This window comes from Barbatula barbatula (assembly GCF_947034865.1).
Source record: "Barbatula barbatula genome assembly, chromosome: 8".
NCBI lineage: Eukaryota > Metazoa > Chordata > Actinopteri > Cypriniformes > Nemacheilidae > Barbatula > Barbatula barbatula.
This window is the reverse complement of record NC_136771.1, coordinates 23,582,186-23,600,205: the sequence shown is the minus strand read 5'-3', so window position 1 is coordinate 23,600,205 and position 18,020 is coordinate 23,582,186. Positions and strand designations below refer to the sequence as shown.

Genomic DNA, 18,020 nt, shown 5'->3' with positions numbered 1-18,020 from the left:
TCTATCAAGCACAAGCTCCACTGAAATTTGAGCAAACCTCAGCCAAAACAACATGTTTTGATTCAATTGTTGTGTATGTTGGTAATATAATCGGTATTTAAAATATTGTTTCTTCTGATATTTTACTGATATAACGTTTGTGGCCTTATAACATTTGCCCCCATCGACTTCCATTGTAAGGACACGAAACCATTCCCGAAATATCTTCTTTTGTGTTCCACAGAAGCAGGGGTCATAGACACTTGATGTCTCAAAAAAGTTTAGGAACAGGTGAAGGTTAGGATTCACTTATTATTGACTGACTATGCAAATTATTTATGCAATGCCAACAACAACCTTGAAGAATAACATAAGTGCCAAAATGATCCCTGCACGCCCAGGTAGTCCTATTAATACTTTTATCAATCCAATCTTTCCTGAAGGTCCTGTGCATGCTTTGAACATGATCTTATTTATAACAACACACCTCGTCCTCGCTTGACTTTTTTCCCACTTCATTCTTTTGTACTTGTTCCAATATTTGGTGTAGAGTATAATACAGTCGCAAGGATTCTCCACTTAAAGCTTCACCAGATGTTCACAAGTTAAAGAATGAATAATATGATTTTTATTATTTCCTTCCTCGTAAAAGCCAAACCAGCCTCAGGATCCCTGAGATGGTTTACTGCTCAGTGTTCGCTCCATTACAGGGGACTTGAGTTTTTAGATTCAGCCCTGTTTTTAAGTGTTAACTACAGTAAGCATTCAGATTTAGAAAAGGCTGTCGTCGGGTCTGGATGGGTTCTGACAGTAGCTTCCCTCTTAAGAGATCACCACAACATACATCATTGAATTTGAATCCACCTGTCTCCTGTTCTTGTCTAATGAGAGGCAGACGGTTGTGTGCATAAGCAGTTCGCCGAGTCATGGAAAAGATTGAGCACAAAGGCAAATTCCAGAAACATCACTTAGAATATTAACTGTTTCGAAGGCAAATCACGCAGTCACACTTCCCTTCCCTCAGAGCAAAGCCCACAGGGCCTTCACGCCTCAGAAATTCCTGAATTATTGTATTATACAACGTTAAAACCGATTTATTAATAGCTAAAGGTTGCATAATTTGTTGTTTTTTAAATTTGTTGTTAATATTAGATTTATTTTTATTTTACTTTAGTTTTTTCGTAGTCACACGCTTTTGTACGATTCATAACGTACAAATTCATAGGAATTAGCCACCTAGTAAAACAGTTACGAATTCTTGTGAAATCAGGTTGGCTTGCCATTGTGATTCGCATTCTGAATATGTTTATGTTGTGATTCTTATTTTTAATCAGGGGCGGCGCTATAGGGGTGGGCTGAAGGTGCTGAATCCACGAATGTCTTCAGTAAAGCCCCGAATGTTTTATTATCATGCCACAGATTAATTACTTAGGGGTTGTTTACATTTCACTGTTGTTATATTTTATGAAACTCAAAAATTCTCTGTAACGTGAAATATAGAGCTTAAACAAAACTGGTCCAGAGGAACTTCCTGTTCCAAAATGGAACTTCCTGTTCTATTTATTACCAATTTAAAATGTTACAATTATAAGAGCAATCTATTTGTGAGATTTAATGTAATGTAAATTAAATAAATAATAATGCATTTAAAGAAACTGTAGCAAGACGTGTTTCTGGGCCAGTGTTTACATCGTGCGAAGTGGTCTATAGTACCAAGAAACAAATTTAGTGAAATAAATAAATAATAGGATAGCCCTCTACATCGCGTCAACAAATCAATGCAAAAAGAAATGAAAAGACAGATTTTGGACTGCAGTACAGTCTGTGTTGATGTAGACAGACTCTGCATTATTTTACCCTCTTCCAGTTATGTGCTGAACTTCTGGTAATGGAAGTGAAGGCAGTGTCAAAGTTGTAATGTCACTCAGTGAGTGATAGGGAAAAGAGTCATTACTCTCAGTCCATTGACTTCATTATAGCCTCTTGCTGTAATAATCGTATATCAGACGCTCTCATTCGCTCCATTCTGTATTTATCGATTCACTGTTTAAGGTTAGACGTTCGGGTCAGGGCTCGATCCTCATAATGTTTTATTAGTATGAAAAGCTGCATGCGCAGAAGAAAGTCACAGTGTCGTGCCAAATCCGAATCCCTGTTAGAATTGAACTCAACCTCGAGCCCGGGAGGTTGCAGTTTGTGTTGCTTGATCAAAATTATTTTAGAATTTCTTTAAGGCAACTTACGGTCCTATATTTTGTTCTGTGTTCTGTGAAATTCTGTATTCTCTTAAATAAAAATAGATTTTTTTGGTAGCCACCATTTACCTAGAAGCTGCAAAAATGTAAACCGTTACGCAACGGACAAACTGCTCTACAGAGTAAATATACTACTGCAAATAAGCGGAAATGTGACAACTAGTTCTGTGTCAGCCACCGTAGTGCTCCGAAAGGGAGGGGTGGTTGCAATTCGCAACTTCGCCACTAGAGGCGTTAAAAAAAGTTGGCGCAATTATATTTTTGTCCACATTTAGAGAAACATTTCGGTCATGTGACACCTGACATTTGAACAATTCTGAAGTGTACATCTGATCCATTCATGTTTTCCTTGGGAGTCGAACCCTTGACCTTGATGTTGCAAGCACACACACAGTAGTACTGTATACAGATTTTGATTTCCAGTATCTTTGGTTTTTTACTCGCGTTAGCCGGAGGTATTGGAATGACTTTTGCCCACATTTTGTTGTTGTGAAGATAGTAGCAGGAGACTGTCGGTGGGCAGTTTGCTGGACACACGGAGCTGTTGAGTCATAGTCTGATCTGTTAGCCTTCTGAATGGAGAGAGACTCCGTCAACTGGGATTAGTGGAGCGTTTGAATGTGGCCAGTGGGAAAGCACAAAACAAACTCTGTGCAGAAACTGCACCGCAGGGCAGGAGTCAGACTTCTGCCATCTGATGTGGCACTCTTTCAGGACTACACAGAGATCTGAAGCTGAGAGTCTGTTGACTGACTCTCGGGGCATTTGCTTTTTTTTAAGAGACTCACAAGATGTGAAGTGCTCATAATAAATTCAGCAAAAGTGCAGAATACTAAGATGCTTTTACTTGACTGGTATCTCCGCAGATTTAGCTGTTTCGATGCTTATTGAACCCATTGTTGACAAAGTATTTTGGGCTGATATCTTGTGATTTGTTGTAAACCTTCAGTGTTTAAAAGCCCCAAAATGATAGAATCATTGAGGGGCCACTTGGTGTAAATAACAATAATGCATTTCATAAGCACTTCAGTGGGTGTTTTACACACTAACTGTCACGGTTTCACTTCGTCCCTCCCAGTGTTTTCCCATGGACTTCATTACCCACACTCCGCCGATCTCTCACACCTGTTTCATGTGTCTGTAATCCCCACACCTGCCCGTCATCAGCCTCATCACCCATGGACTATATATACTCAATCTATTCCCTTGTTCATTGTCTGGTATTGTTTATGTTTAATGTGATTTTCTGTTTCTGTCTCACCTTGGAGCTAATAAAAGATACCCTTTGGATTATATTCGGTTGCCGTGCGCTTCTCTGCACACGCTACACGCGACCCTCGTGTAGTTATATTGTGAAAACAATTACTGTTGTGTATTTACATATAACCCCCACATCGCAAAATACGCACAATTTACTTCCCACGATGACTGGGATGAAGCAAATGATAATGAAATGACTCTAAATGATCCCAGTTTGAGCTTATGAACATCTGCGTTCTGATTTCTGAATACTCGACACGGCAATCAATACATTATGATACTCAACATTCATCACATCCATATTGAGCCGAGTGTTTATGAAGAACAAAAGTAATAATGCTCACTTGAACTGCACTCATAAAAAAGCTGTTTTGTGACTTCATTTATCTTGTTGTTTTTATTGCATTTCATCGCTTCGAGTTGAAATGACTCTTAAAGGAGATTTCAGGTAAAACAGTCAACCGCAGAGAATCAGTGAATATCAATTGAGCATTTAAAGTTTGTGGAAGGAATCAGAAATGAATTTAAAGCGTAATTGGATAGCAGCATATAAATACCATATGAATTATCATTCATAAGATTGGTATTTTGTCACTGTGCCATAAAACTTCCATAGTCATTTTCTTTTATTTGGATATTTATAAATGTTAAAGTTAGCACCAACAGGTAAGGTCTTGTTTAGTAAAGGCTTGTGATTGGTTGAGAAATAAAGACAGATTTGTTATTGCACCAGTAATGCACAGGCACATTCTTATAGAGCTTTAGATGATCAGTGAGTGTAATAAAATGTCACATCATCGATCGTGTCGGGGCCATCTGTTAGTTTATTTCATGATGTTATACCAACACATCTGGGATTTTACACTGAAGCTTTCATTTTTAACATGAACCAAAAGCTTTGATGCTTATGATTTAGAGTAGACAGTGAAAATTGTGGGGAGAGGTGTTTTAAAAATCCACTGCATGCAAGAATATCTTGGTTTCAAATAGCCAGATGAATAGACAACACAACAGGCAAAACTCTTAAACCATGTCCCAACCAGATGCGCTACTCAACTCCAATGTCCACACCAGATGCGACACGACACCAAGACGTGCCAAAAAGAAGTGAGGCTCTCTCTCCAAGTGCGCTGCTATCTTGCATTAATGGATAGGATATAAAGAAATTAATAAATGGAACAATTTAACATTATTTAAGTGACATACCATTTTTGTTATGAAACACACTTGTTCTTATACTTCAAAATGTTTCAAAGGTAATTGTATCTTGATCACCCCTTAATAATGGTGATATTTTCATGAGATTTATTATTTTATTTTATATTATTAGATATGTTTTATTGCATGTGGCATTCGGTCTGGTTAAGGCACGATGTTTGTTCATTGGGCATTTCTTTGTTGCAATATGTTTGTTGAAAGTAACAAAACAATCTTTTATGAAATCTCACAATTTGCCCACTACTCAACTCTTTAGAAGGATAGGAGTTATTGCTATGGATGAGGAATGCATCAGTAGACAGTGTTAACTTTGTTTCTGTTGGTAGCGGATCCATGCAGGACTTCCAGGAGTCGAGAGGACAAGCATATCCACAACATTGACTACATTAACAATAGACAAAGAATTCATGCACAATGTGTGTCTGTGTGTGTCAGTGTTTATGTGGCCCAGGGGAATAACAATTGGCTGTATTGTATGTGACGTTTTAATGAGGCATCCACGCAAGTGTAAATTTATTTTATGATGATTTGGGATAAAAGAACTCTTTGTAGATAGGTTAAAAGCTGACATCAATGTGTTTATGCATGTAGAGATGATGTAACTTGCATTTTCTGGGATGCGGATTAAGTTGTGAGTTAGATTGTGATATTTTGTGACGTGTATCAACAGGATTAGAATATTCTTACAGGGGTAAAATATTGTATTTTGATTTCAGTCAAAGAATTTGTGTGTAATGAATTCTAATTTACATCACAGCTTTTACAAAGTCTACAGAGATATAGTAAGCATTTACTATATAAACTTTTAGCTGTAAATTTACAGTAAAATGTCACTTTACTTTAAAGATTAACTGTAGCAAAGTTCGTAGAAGGGAAGGAAGGAGGCGGGAACCGGCGAACATTCAAATAATAAAACTTTAATTAAACAAACAATAAACACGGAAGTTGCCGACAGCCACCTCACGGTAGACTGTCGGCCATAAAACATACATAAACTAAACACATTTCCGGGCCCGGTCCTCTCTCGTCAACAGTCCTGCCGAACATCCATTTAAGCTCCCAATCTCCTCCGTGATGAGATGCGGGACCGGTGCGCGCACAGCTGATTGCACTTATCACTCACGCCACCGGCCCCGCGTCACGGCTCTCGTCCCGCCTTCCTCACCACATACCCCCATCACCCCTTACAGGCCGGGGGGCACCCCCGAGACTGTACCTACTCCCCCCCCCGGGGAGCCAGTCTCGGAGTCGGCAGCGCCTGGGGGTATGCACCGGCGAGACGAAAGAACGGAGACGGGAGCCCCCGGAGCGACAGGGACGAGAGAGGGGAGAGAGGAAAAGAAAAAAAATTGTCCGGTTCCCTGACACGCTGTCACTCGGTCCTCAGCCCAGCCGAGAGGCTCTTCCTCGCGGTGCGATGCGGTAGTGCTGGACGTCGGGGGGACGGCCCGATCCTCCTTCGCCTCCTGGCGGTTGGCGATGGCCCTCAGCGTGAGGGCAGCCAGCAGCGGGTCCCCCGTTTCCTGTTCCTCACCCTCATAGTTGTTGGACACAGGATTCCGGCCCACGGCCAACGGCGACGACCCCTCCGCTCCCTCCTTAAGGCCGCCATCCCACCTCGGCCCAGGAGCACGGCAGCGGGCTCTCCGTCCCAGCCGATTTTTCTTGCTCCAGCACCACCGCCTCGGGCAGCGCGCCGGCGGACGTCCCTTGTCCGCGCTGCCCGAACTCCTCCGCACCACGATGCCTCTCGGCAGCGAGGGCTCTTCGACAGCATGCCCCTCCTTCCTCCCGGTTTTCGGCACCAATGTAGCAAAGTTCGTAGAAGGGAAGGAAGGAGGCGGGAACCGGCGAACATTCAAATAATAAAACTTTAATTAAACAAACAATAAACACGGAAGTTGCCGACAGCCACCTCACGGTAGACTGTCGGCCATAAAACATACATAAACTAAACACATTTCCGGGCCCGGTCCTCTCTCGTCAACAGTCCTGCCGAACATCTATTTAAGCTCCCAATCTCCTCCGTGATGAGATGCGGGACCGGTGCGCGCACAGCTGATTGCACTTATCACTCACGCCACCGGCCCCGCGTCACGGCTCTCGTCCCGCCTTCCTCACCACATTAACAATGTCCTTAAAATTACATTTCATGCAGTGTGTAATGTTGCTGTGTGATTGTAAGCAGTCTGCCAAATTGTAAAGCCAAAAGTGAACGAATAGCAAAGTTATTTGCTTGGGAAAAAAGGAGTCGACTCTGAATCAGGCGTCTGTCGTTCTAATTTGCGTCTCTTGGTCGAATGCCCGCCAATGTTCCATTTGCAACACTGCGACGCTTTACGTGGTATACCAGCCACATACGGACTAGACCTATTGACCAATCAGATCAGAGTATGCAGACAGAAAGGAGGGGATTAGATCGATGAATCGCTGAACGAATCATTTGAGAGTCAGTCCAGAAGTAATGTAATAATAACTCACTGCCTATTATTAGAAAATTTAAGTGTTTTTACACCGTGTATGTACGTAAACATACGCAAATTTGGACCTTAAAAATCACTAAATATTTACTCTTTGAAAATGACAATGAAATGCAAACCTCAAGTTGGTCATAAATGTTTTTTATTGCCGTTTATTTACCACTTTTCACATCACTTTCTGATCAGTTTTATCTTTTAGTTATTCGAGTTACATTACATAACATTTTTCCTCTGGTGTCCATTTACTGCTTATCAATGTTGCCTTCAGCGAGTCAATTTGCTATTTCACTTTTGGAAGTCATACGCTCCTAATAATTTTGCCTTAGTATTTTGCTCTGCACTTTTTGAAACATCTCAAATTTCATTTCACAATATTATGTCTTCTTTGACATCCTTAGACGGATTATAAAATCATTCTCAAAACGATTCAAATGTTTTTAATTCAGTCGTAGTTTTTAACAATCCCTTTTAGAAAAAAGCAAACACGTGAACTAAATTACGTTCACATATGATCACATCAAATGTTCCAAATACATGTTTTTGCTAAATTCATGTGGATGTTTAATATTCTCAAATGGAATGTCATATTTTTGGTTTCATTTTTTAGGAGTATAAAGAAGGTTATCAGAGGCTTGCATTAGTCTTCATTGAGGCTGATTCAGAAGTGCCATACCGGGTTTTTCCTGCCAGATGAAACTAATTGAAATGTGTCACACAGTTACACAGAAGCACATTCTCTTATTAACCGCCACACACACACAGGTTCACATCACAGTGGTCTGCAGGCACACGCCAGCTGATGCGGCAGATGGTCCAGGCCGGACACATGAAGTTGTTTGATGGGTGGAAGTCGGTGCATTTAATTGCATGTCAAGTCTACCACCTTTACCACGGTTAAAGGGGCATGTCTGTTCTTCTGCGCATTGGACTTCACGGCCAAGACCCATCTTCTGGCATCGCTAAAAAAAATAACACACACAGACATCACACTTCTGTTCTCACGAAACAGCTTCAGTACTTGAATATCAAAATCTAAGTTCTGTTTGCTTATGTCTGTGAATAAATTCTAATTAATTCGAACAATTATTGTATTTTAACACATTTTTGACATACACAAAAACACTTTGACAAGAAATCATGTAATTTAACGTGACAAAACTGTTATTTTACAGGCACCCCAGCTGCCGTAAAAATACACTATTTTAACAGTGTTCTTACGATTTTTACAAAGGAATGAAAATTTTGAATGTATATTCATCAAATATATGAACTTATTCCTCCTTTGAAACTTTTTTTAACCAATGTGGTGAAAATATTATATAACAATAATATCATAGCCTAGTTTTTTTTAATCCTAGGTTTGTGTTGCAAAGTTTGGTTTGTATTTACACAAATAAATATACAGTACCTCCCCGCCTGATGTCACAAGTCCCAATGAAACTATATGAAAATAATGTGTATGTCATCCAATAGCAGGTTGGGTCTGCCGCAGTTTGAGTTTTTCTTACTGCAAACACATTGATTTCTCTCATAGTAGCTTAAAACCCAGAGGACCCATTACCATTTATGAGAGAACATAGAACGCGTTAGAGGTCCCTTACCCTGATATTAAGCCAGGATTGTTTTTTGAATGGAGTCTGCCATCATAGAGCTTTAAATCTCGGATTAGTCTCCGGGTTCACGTTTAAACAATCGCTCATCATTATACTTCATTAATACCCGCTGCTAAGCTCACGGTCCTCAGCTTGGCGCACAGAACAGAGATGCTGATGTTAATGCTGTTGCCAGGGGAACTGTGTTTTTTTAATAGAAAAATGAGGAAGCAAACCGTTTTATCTGGATGGCAGATGTTTAGAGTTTCTAAAGCAGGTCAGAGGAAGTGCGAAGGCACTCGGACCTTCACTCTGTAATTTACCTAATTATTTTCTTAAAGTAATGACCTGTGTCTTTTCACACAATATGTGGGAAGCCCGAGGACCCATATGGAGGCCAGATTTATGATGGTTGCAAGAGGAAAGCGCACACATTGTTTGGAAAAGCGAATGCTTCTTTGGAATCTTTCCAGTGTTTTTCACCCACCTATTTAACTTTAGTTGGTAAATAATTATTCAAAGCGCACACTAAAATCTTTCAAAGCCTAGGTAAAACATTTTTACCATATCTAACCTGTTTTTCCTCCACAGTGTGTCCCGGGACGGATAACAAGCTCAGCACGCTGTCTGATTTGGACCAGCAGTACAAAACTCTCCGTAAGTTCTATGAGAACTGTGAGGTGGTCATGGGTAATCTGGAGATCACCAGCATCGAGCGCAACCGCAACCTGTCTTTCCTCAAGGTGAGCTAAATGTGTTATTATATATATTATATAGAGAAAGATGTAGATAATAGGAACATGACCTTGAACTCGGGTCTCCCTTGAGCACACAACCTCAGGATGTCAGAGAAGGAAACATTTGAGGGAATACAGAACTTTCAATAAATGGTTAAACAAGATTCATTCATGCGTTAATTCATCGTGTAATTGTATTTTAGCTGTAGTTTTTTGTGTTGGTTTTTCAACCAAACAATTGACGACCACGTACAAAACAGTACATGTTACTGAACAAAGACTCCCTTGTAGGCTTGTACATTACTTTCAAATTACGTTTGGCATCTACTTTGACTAATGTCTATTACCTCTGATGCAGAAAAATAATTCCCAGAGTTCCAGTTTCTATTTGCCTGTCTAGTGGATAATCAGGGAGCTTTTACGGAAGCTTGGAACTGTTTCCTGTTTCAATCAACGCTTTCATCATTAGTTAAGAAAACACATTTGTGCTGTTGATAACACTGGTGTGTACACTGGTTGATATCGGTAATCGGTAATACTGATTGACCAATCAGAATCAGCCGTGTAAACATGATAGCACGCCTATGAGAGTCTCTGAATATCACTAAACCAAATCACTAAAGAATTCAATCTTAAGATTTGGTCAGATGCTGACCTCTCCTCTCCTACACGCTGATGTAAGCCACTTTATATGCAAACATGACATTTCCACGGATTGTGCGATATGGATCAAATCTGTGATTTTAAAGCCCGATTTAAACTATGAATCTGATCAAATAAGGAAAAATTTGATGTATTTTGTTTTTGCTTTTACAGACAAAATGTGGATCTGTTACTGGCACAAACCTGTTAAAGGCATAGTTAAACCCCAAAATAATATCTTGTCTTCATGTTGTTCAAAACCTGTATATGACTCTTACTTCTGTGAAACAAAAAAGAAGATATTTTGAGAAATGCCTCAGTGTTTTTTTTGTCCATACATTGGAAGTCAATGCGGTCCAGTCTTGTTGTTCTTCAGAAGAAAGAAAGTCACACAGGTTCGGAATGACATGAGGTTGAATAAATGTTCAAAGAATTTTCATTGTTTAGTTACTCCACTGGCTTTTATACTAAACTGCTAAACTCCATTTCATTGACATTGTATTCTGTACCGTATTCTGTCTTTCAAAGTATTTATTTCCAAAGACATCTTTACACATTTTCTTTCTGTGCCCAAGTTGCCGTATCATTTTTTAACTCGGCAGCATCGATGATTCACAGTGGTTTTGTTTTATTTTGTGAACTTGTATAGAAGTTCTGCTGTGCTGTAGTGCGGCGACACAATGGGTTTTCTTTTATTTGTTTGGCCAACTAAAACAAACCCCAGTACGCCAGCCTTCATTAGCCAAACATACCACAGTCACTCCTTACCCAAAACAATAAACTAATCAAAAACTTAAGCATTTGTCCAAACTTCAGGTCAAGGCAGTATATTTTCTAAATCTACTTCATATATTTTTTTTCCGTAGGATGTGCTAAGCATAGAAGACAAAGTCTGATTTGCTTTTGATTGTTTCAAATGTAAGGAAGTGATTTAGGCTGAGAGAAATGAATCAACCCCTCGCAAGTTTATGTATCTTTATTACTGGCTTTCAATCATAAAAAATCAGTAGAAGCAAGACACTTTTTATGATGGAAGATATGTGGACAGATGAGTAAAGTTTCCTTCAAGAATAGAATATCTATAGTTGGACACATCTTCTTCATCAGAGATTTAAAAAAGATTGCGCCTTAAAGCGATAGTTCACCCAAATATGAAAATGCTGTCATAATTGACTCTTGTCATTTCAAACCTGCATGACTTTCTTCTGCAGTACACAAAAGATGTGTTGAAAAATGTTGGTAAGCCAGCAACAGCGGTATCCATTCACATGCTTTGGTGTTATGTCCGTTCAATAGAAGTTAATGGATACGGCTGTTGTTGGATTACCAACATTCTTTCAAATATCTTCTTTTGTCTTCTGCAGAATAAAGAAAGTCATACAGGTTTGAAATGACAGGACGGTAAGCAAATAATGACAGAATGGTAGTTTTTTTAGGTGAGCTATTCCTTTAACAAATATTTTTTCTTCATCGGTTTGTTTGTGCGTAAAGACTGCAGATTCTTGTCGGACATGTTAAAATGTTCTTCATCTCTACAGCGATGGCCTTCCTTTAAGTGTATTGATATGCTCAGAGACATCTCTGTGAAATGTCTGAATAGTGCAATGTTTTTAAGTGCAACTCATTCCTTTTTCATTTCATATTTGGTACACAATGATGAAAAAGGAATGTGGGAGGATTTGTGCACTCTGACATTTGCTGTTAATGTAAAACACTTGCGAATACAGTAAACAGGCTGTGAACGTATCATCAGAGATGGCAAAAGTACACACATCCCTTACTTAAGTAGAAGTACAGATACTCATGTTTAAAAATACTCTGGTAAAAGTTGAAGTACTGACTAATTTTTTTACTCAAGTAAAAGTAAAAAAGTATGTGCTCTAAAATATACTTAAGTAAAAAGTAGCCAATACTACTACCTGCTTTAGCCTGTATCCATGAACAACTGCTATAGAGAACACAGGCAGACAAAAGTGAGTTACATTGTTAATTATACTGAAATGCAAACAAGAGTGAAAGTATCATTATAATTCACACCTCACCTAGTTTACCAGATGACAGATTAATAGGCCTAGTGAAAATATTATAAATCATAACCGCTCAAATTGGCAACTTTCTAGATAATCCTATATATGGCCATGGGTGATTAGGAATGACTCACCTAAAAACCAATAAACCAACAGGCTTCTTGTTTAAAAACGGTGCGCATGACAAAAAATAATACAGATTTAAGTAACAAGTCTGGTTTGAAAATGTAAGAAGTAGAAAGTACAGATATTTGGTTAAAAGTGTAAGAAGTGAAAGTAATAAGTTTACAGTAAAGTCTACAGTAAAAAATCTACTTAAGTACAGTAACGAAGTATTTGTACTTCGTTACTTACCATCTCTGCGTATCATTACTGTGACATTTTAAGGAGTGCACAGATGTTTTCTAGGGTTGCCCTCTTTAGAAATAACAAATATAAAGATGTACTAAGATGGACCAAAAGAAAAAGCAGACGTTAATTCTCCAACATACGGTCAAACCCCTTTAAAGAGACAGTTCACCTAGAAATAATAATTCCGTCATCATTTACTCACCCTCCAAATCTGTAAACATGTCTTTGTTATGAACACAGAGAAGGATATCTGAAAGAATTTTTGGACCCCATTGACTACCATAGTTTGACTACCATCAAAAGTGCCCCAGAACTGTTTGCGTTCCTACATTCTTCAAAATATATTATTTTGTGTTCAACAGAACAAAGACATTTACAAAGAAATGTTTACTACTTTGGTAGTCAATGGTGGCCAAGAACTCTTTGGTTACAAGCATTCTTCCAAATATCTTTCTCTGTGTTCATAACTGAGACATGTTTACAGATTTGGAGGGTGAGTAAACTGTTCTTTCAATACAGTATTTAAAGTGTTTTGTGTAGCATCTTATGACGTTGGTTGAGAACGCTTAGAATTTGCTGTTGTGTAAATTCAGTGTCATATAAAATTTCAATGCTTTTGTAATGTTTTCCAGTTTTTAGATAATTCATTTCAATGTGATTTTTTTTCTTCCTTTCTTTACTGTTTTGATGCTCAAATGTTTGCCTGCAAATCTGCTTTGAGACCACGTCAATTGAAGAAAGCCCTATAGAATACAGTAAATATACAGTATCCGCACATTGAGTGGAAAACATTCAGTTGTAGCTTTTGCAGGATTTGCGGCACAATAATAAGAGCCCAATTCTGTGTAATAATACTTGAGTTGTTCGGTATAGCTCTCGTTGTCTTGCTCGAACCGTTCGCCCTGCGGTCATTGAGAAGAGTGAAGTGGTTTCGGGGCTACCGTGAAGAGGCAGAGATTGCCTGGAAAGAAAATTGGTGCGACTACCTCATGCTACACAAACCGAACACGCACATACATTGACGGATTCAGAAGCAGAATAGCTTATCATGCTGGTAAAAGTGAGGGAGACAGAAAGAAAGATAGAAGAGGGAATATATTAAGAGTTAAATCGATATGCACCTACATTAATTTTGGATAAAAGCAACTTAGGGCCATTCAAGGTATATGTTTTATCATTTTGTGCACCCTGGGATCGAACCCATAACCTTTGATAAACTGTAAAACTTGAATGTTGTTACATGTATTGTTGCTTATAGAACAAACAATGCACATGCAAATGCAAATGCACTTGATTCTCCTCCTTTAGTTGACTGACACATTTCAGTCCATTACATTAACACCCAAAAATGCTTGTAGTTACAACACGCAGTTATATCACATTAGTCCTCTTAGTGATCACTGTAACATCTCTTCTTCTTCTCTGAGACGTTGCACGAACCCTGAATATTTTGAAATATCCAACCCTTTGATAATATCCTGTCTGTTTTTAAATCAAAGCAGCTCTCATCGCAAAATATATATTCTCCCACGCTTATAAAAACGTTTGTAGGTTTTTCCCCTGCAGTCGATGGTTCTCCTTGAATCTGTTGAAGAGTAACTTAAAAATAGTATTGGATTCGTTTGGTGTTGGTTTCACTGCATGGATCAAAGTCTTTTTTGTAGAATCGCTTTCGGAAACCATTGAGATATGAAATGTAATTAGATCTGCTAATTGTAACGCATGGTCAAATATAAATGTGTTCAATCCAGGGATCACTCATTTTCTTTCCAAAGCACTTTTTGAGAAGTCACATATTGTATCAGAATTATTCTGAAATTGAGGCTTTTCATACTGTGTGGGCCATCGGCTCAAATACAGATGCGATAATAACATGTTGTTTAGCATGTGATTTCAAAGGCGTAAAACCTGCAATTTGGCCTTTAACCCCATTGCTTTCTCTGTGTGCGTGACTTACTGGCTTGCTTATCCAAATATCCAAATGGCCAACCTGATCTCAAAGTAATTCGTAAAGTATTTTACGAGGTGGCTAATTTATGTGAAGCATACAAAAACGTACGATTATTAGGAAGAGCTCCTCCTTGAACCCCAGTGTCAATCGTAAATGTATGGGGGTCCTACGCAAACCATTATGAGAAATTATATAATAAATCAATTAATACACTTCAATGAATTAAACTGACAGAAAGAACAATAAGTTTAAAATGAAATGCAAATTTTGATTCACATGTATATAATCCCTTACATAAAGTAACACGTGGTTCTGGAACCATCTAGCATTTTACTAACCAAATGAGTGATAAACGAAAATTAAACATGATAAATATAGTTTACTCCAGACAGCTAAGTGTACGAAAACACATCAATAACTTTCTTAACGTGCATTATAGCTGAGACTCACATGAACATTGTACAGCTGGCCGTAAGTCATTCCCTGTAAAGGCTACTGAAGAATATTAATGTGTATGCAGATTTGTAGACGGTAAATCTGACAAAACTAAATAAGATTTTAAATGGTACAAAACACGTGCCTTCTTGTTCTTTTGCGTAAGTTAAAATCCCATGAAATCAAATCTCTTCCCTGTGCAGATTGTAGGCAGGAATGATACCGCCCATTAATCCCCCTCGCCCATATGACTGTTCAGTGGTCCTTCTACAGAGGTTTGCGCTTTATGTCTGAGATTGAAATGAAGCTTCTGCAGAGCTTTATCTTCAATAAAATTGATCCTACTTCATTTTATTGCTCTATTTCTAATCATACATTGTTATCTTACAATGACCAAAGTTTGAGTTTGGAGCGCTTATACAGTATATGCAATTGCATTTTAAATTCGCATATTCCAAGTTGAGCGCGGTGACTTTGTTTTTATACAGTAAAATGCTCCATAGAATGAAATTATTCTTTAATGTTTCCTCAATATGCTTATTTTTTCAATAGAAAATACATGGAGAGGAAAATCACCTGAGCTTGTTAAAAATGTCATATATTCTTAATATGTTCAATACATTTTGAACATTGTGCACTGCTTTCTAGAGTTTCATGTTGTGCCAAGTCTAAGGGCCACTTACCCACAAGTGTATATAGAGGACCATAATTAAACTGGTGAGAGGGACAAAAAACCTCTTGACTCCTCCATTTCTCATGGTCTGTTTTAGACATGCTGTATTTTCATACTGAAATAAAAAGTAGAGCAGAGTTTCTGTAATATACGGCATAGGATAAGCGCACTTCCGTCGGATGAAATATAAATCAGGGTGATGGCTAACAGCCCTGTCACATTATTCTGTCACTGTGAGAGGTAAAGACGGTTTAGGTTTAGGGAAAAGTCTAACTGTGAACTTTAAAGGGATAGTTCACCCAAAATGAAAATTCTGTCATCATTAACTCACCTTCTAGAGAAAGATATTTGGAATAATGCATAAAACAGATCTTGCCAGTTAAAATTACTTTATAGTTAGTTTTTGTTCTGTCGAACACAAAAGAGGCGTTTTAAAGAATGTAGGACAGCAAACAGTTCTGGGTCACGTTTGACAACCATTGTATTTTTCCTACTATGGTAGTCAATGGGGGGCGAGATCTGTTTGGTAACAAGCATTCTTCCAAATATGATATATAATAAAGACATTTAAACAGATTTGGAACGACTCGAAGGTGAGGACATAATGACATCATTTTTGGGTGAACTATCCCTTTAAGCGATCGAATTAGGACCTGCATGTCCTCTGCTCATTGTGAGAGCTTGAGTTGTTTTAATGTTGTGGTAATTGTAGTTTCGTCGCTTGAATATTTATTAAAAGGTTTTGCATGCCGGTTTGGAACTGACTGCAGTTCATTTACATTTGAAAAATATTTTTTCATAAATAAGATTATTCAAGGAATTGTTTTTTAACTGGTGGGTCACGACCTAAAAATAGGTTGCATGTGTGTTCCAGTCACAAACAGTGGAGAAAAACAAGCAATGGTAGAACACGTTATTGTAGTATTTTGTTGTTGACGTCAATGGTTATGCAGCGGGTAAAGTTTATAGTTTACTGGCGTAAATTCATTTGACGTTTGGGTGAAATTAGAATACATGACATGCCCTCATTTAAAATTAATGCAAGAATACACTGTAAATGTGTTCATTTGCAATAAAGACGTGGTTTGTGTCCACCACCGTGTGTTTTGTGCAGTGTTTTGTGTGGTTGTCTAGTGCCATATCTATACACGTGTAGTTGGACAACACAAGAAGACTTAGGAGGCATATTCATTTATATTTGCATTCTTTTGTAAATCTCTGTATCGGGAGTGCATGGATGATATTTTAATATGTTTTGTTTGGAACGAAGGAGAGCAGTAGCCATAAAGCCTTTTTCCAAGCGATCACTTTCCTGTTTTGTATTTGTTTATACCCAGAGCCACCTCAACACTCGAGCAAGACCAGGTAATATTTGTATCATTCTGAGGATGTGTAACCTACAGCAAATATTGAAGCTCTGGCCGGGGCTTGTTAAACTCTTCAGTTTGTGATAATGCCAGGCCGTATAGGGTCAGAATGGGTGATGGAGAGCTCTCTGTCCAATGCCCTGCAGCGGTGTGATGTTGTGTCCTTATTAGTGGGTAAACAGATGGTAGTATGGCTAAGGTGAGCTGATGTCTGAGATGCTGCTGGAAAGTACACTGCTACAGATAGTCATCTACTGTTTGTGTTTATACCCAGTAACGTGTCCGCAGGTCAGTAGCTGTATGGCTGTAATTCGGACCCCATTTTTAGAAAAAGCGCATATACCGTCATAATAACCCAAGCGTGTCTCTCATAACCCAAGCTTAACTTGTACAGCTCAAGAGGTTTTGAGAATGTTTTGTGTATCTTTAATAAATTGGGTATAGTGAATGATGCTTACGCAGAAATAAAAGAAGTTTGATTTCGATTCCATTCAGAGAAGATAAGCGCTGCTCTTGGGTCTGCTAGCACTGAACTTGTAATCTTTCTAAAGTGAAGGCCAAAACTGATAATGCATCCGCAGTTAGTAGTAACTCTTGTCCTATTTTAGAAAGCACCGTTGTTTCTCATGCTGGGCTCCGCAGTTTCTTATTAGATCCGACACGCCACTGAGGTGAAATCATTTTCTCCGATCAATTACAGGCACCAGGAATTCCCATGATCGCCATTATATTAAAGGTATGACTATAAAAGCAAATTATAATTGAACGATCACCATTTATCTGAACAAGGCTTCATCTTTCCATGTGACGAAAGGGGAAATGCTGACCGTTTAAGTCAGCAGTTTAAATCACATCAGTTGTGCATCCATTATTGTTAGAAGCATATCTCATTATACTGTATATACATACATTTTTTAATGAACAAATATTACATTTTATGGGTAAACGATCTTGTAAAAATACCCATGTGAAAGTTGAATATTATACATGTACATAAAGGAGCAATGTGGAGGTTTTAGCGGCATCTAGTGGTGAGGTTGGGAATTGCACTCC

General features: G+C 38.5%; 1 protein-coding gene across 1 annotated transcript in view; it reads left to right on the top strand.

Moving 5' to 3' along the window:
• Nucleotides 1-18,020, top strand: part of LOC306898023 (receptor tyrosine-protein kinase erbB-4-like) — a gene marked incomplete at both ends in the record, with an annotated part of 102,100 nt that overhangs the window by 45,076 nt on the left and 39,004 nt on the right. The window contains one exon of the mRNA XM_079463231.1: nucleotides 9,376-9,527. Within this exon, the coding sequence (XP_079319357.1) occupies nucleotides 9,376-9,527 (152 nt within the window). The remainder of the gene's footprint in view (nucleotides 1-9,375; nucleotides 9,528-18,020) is intronic.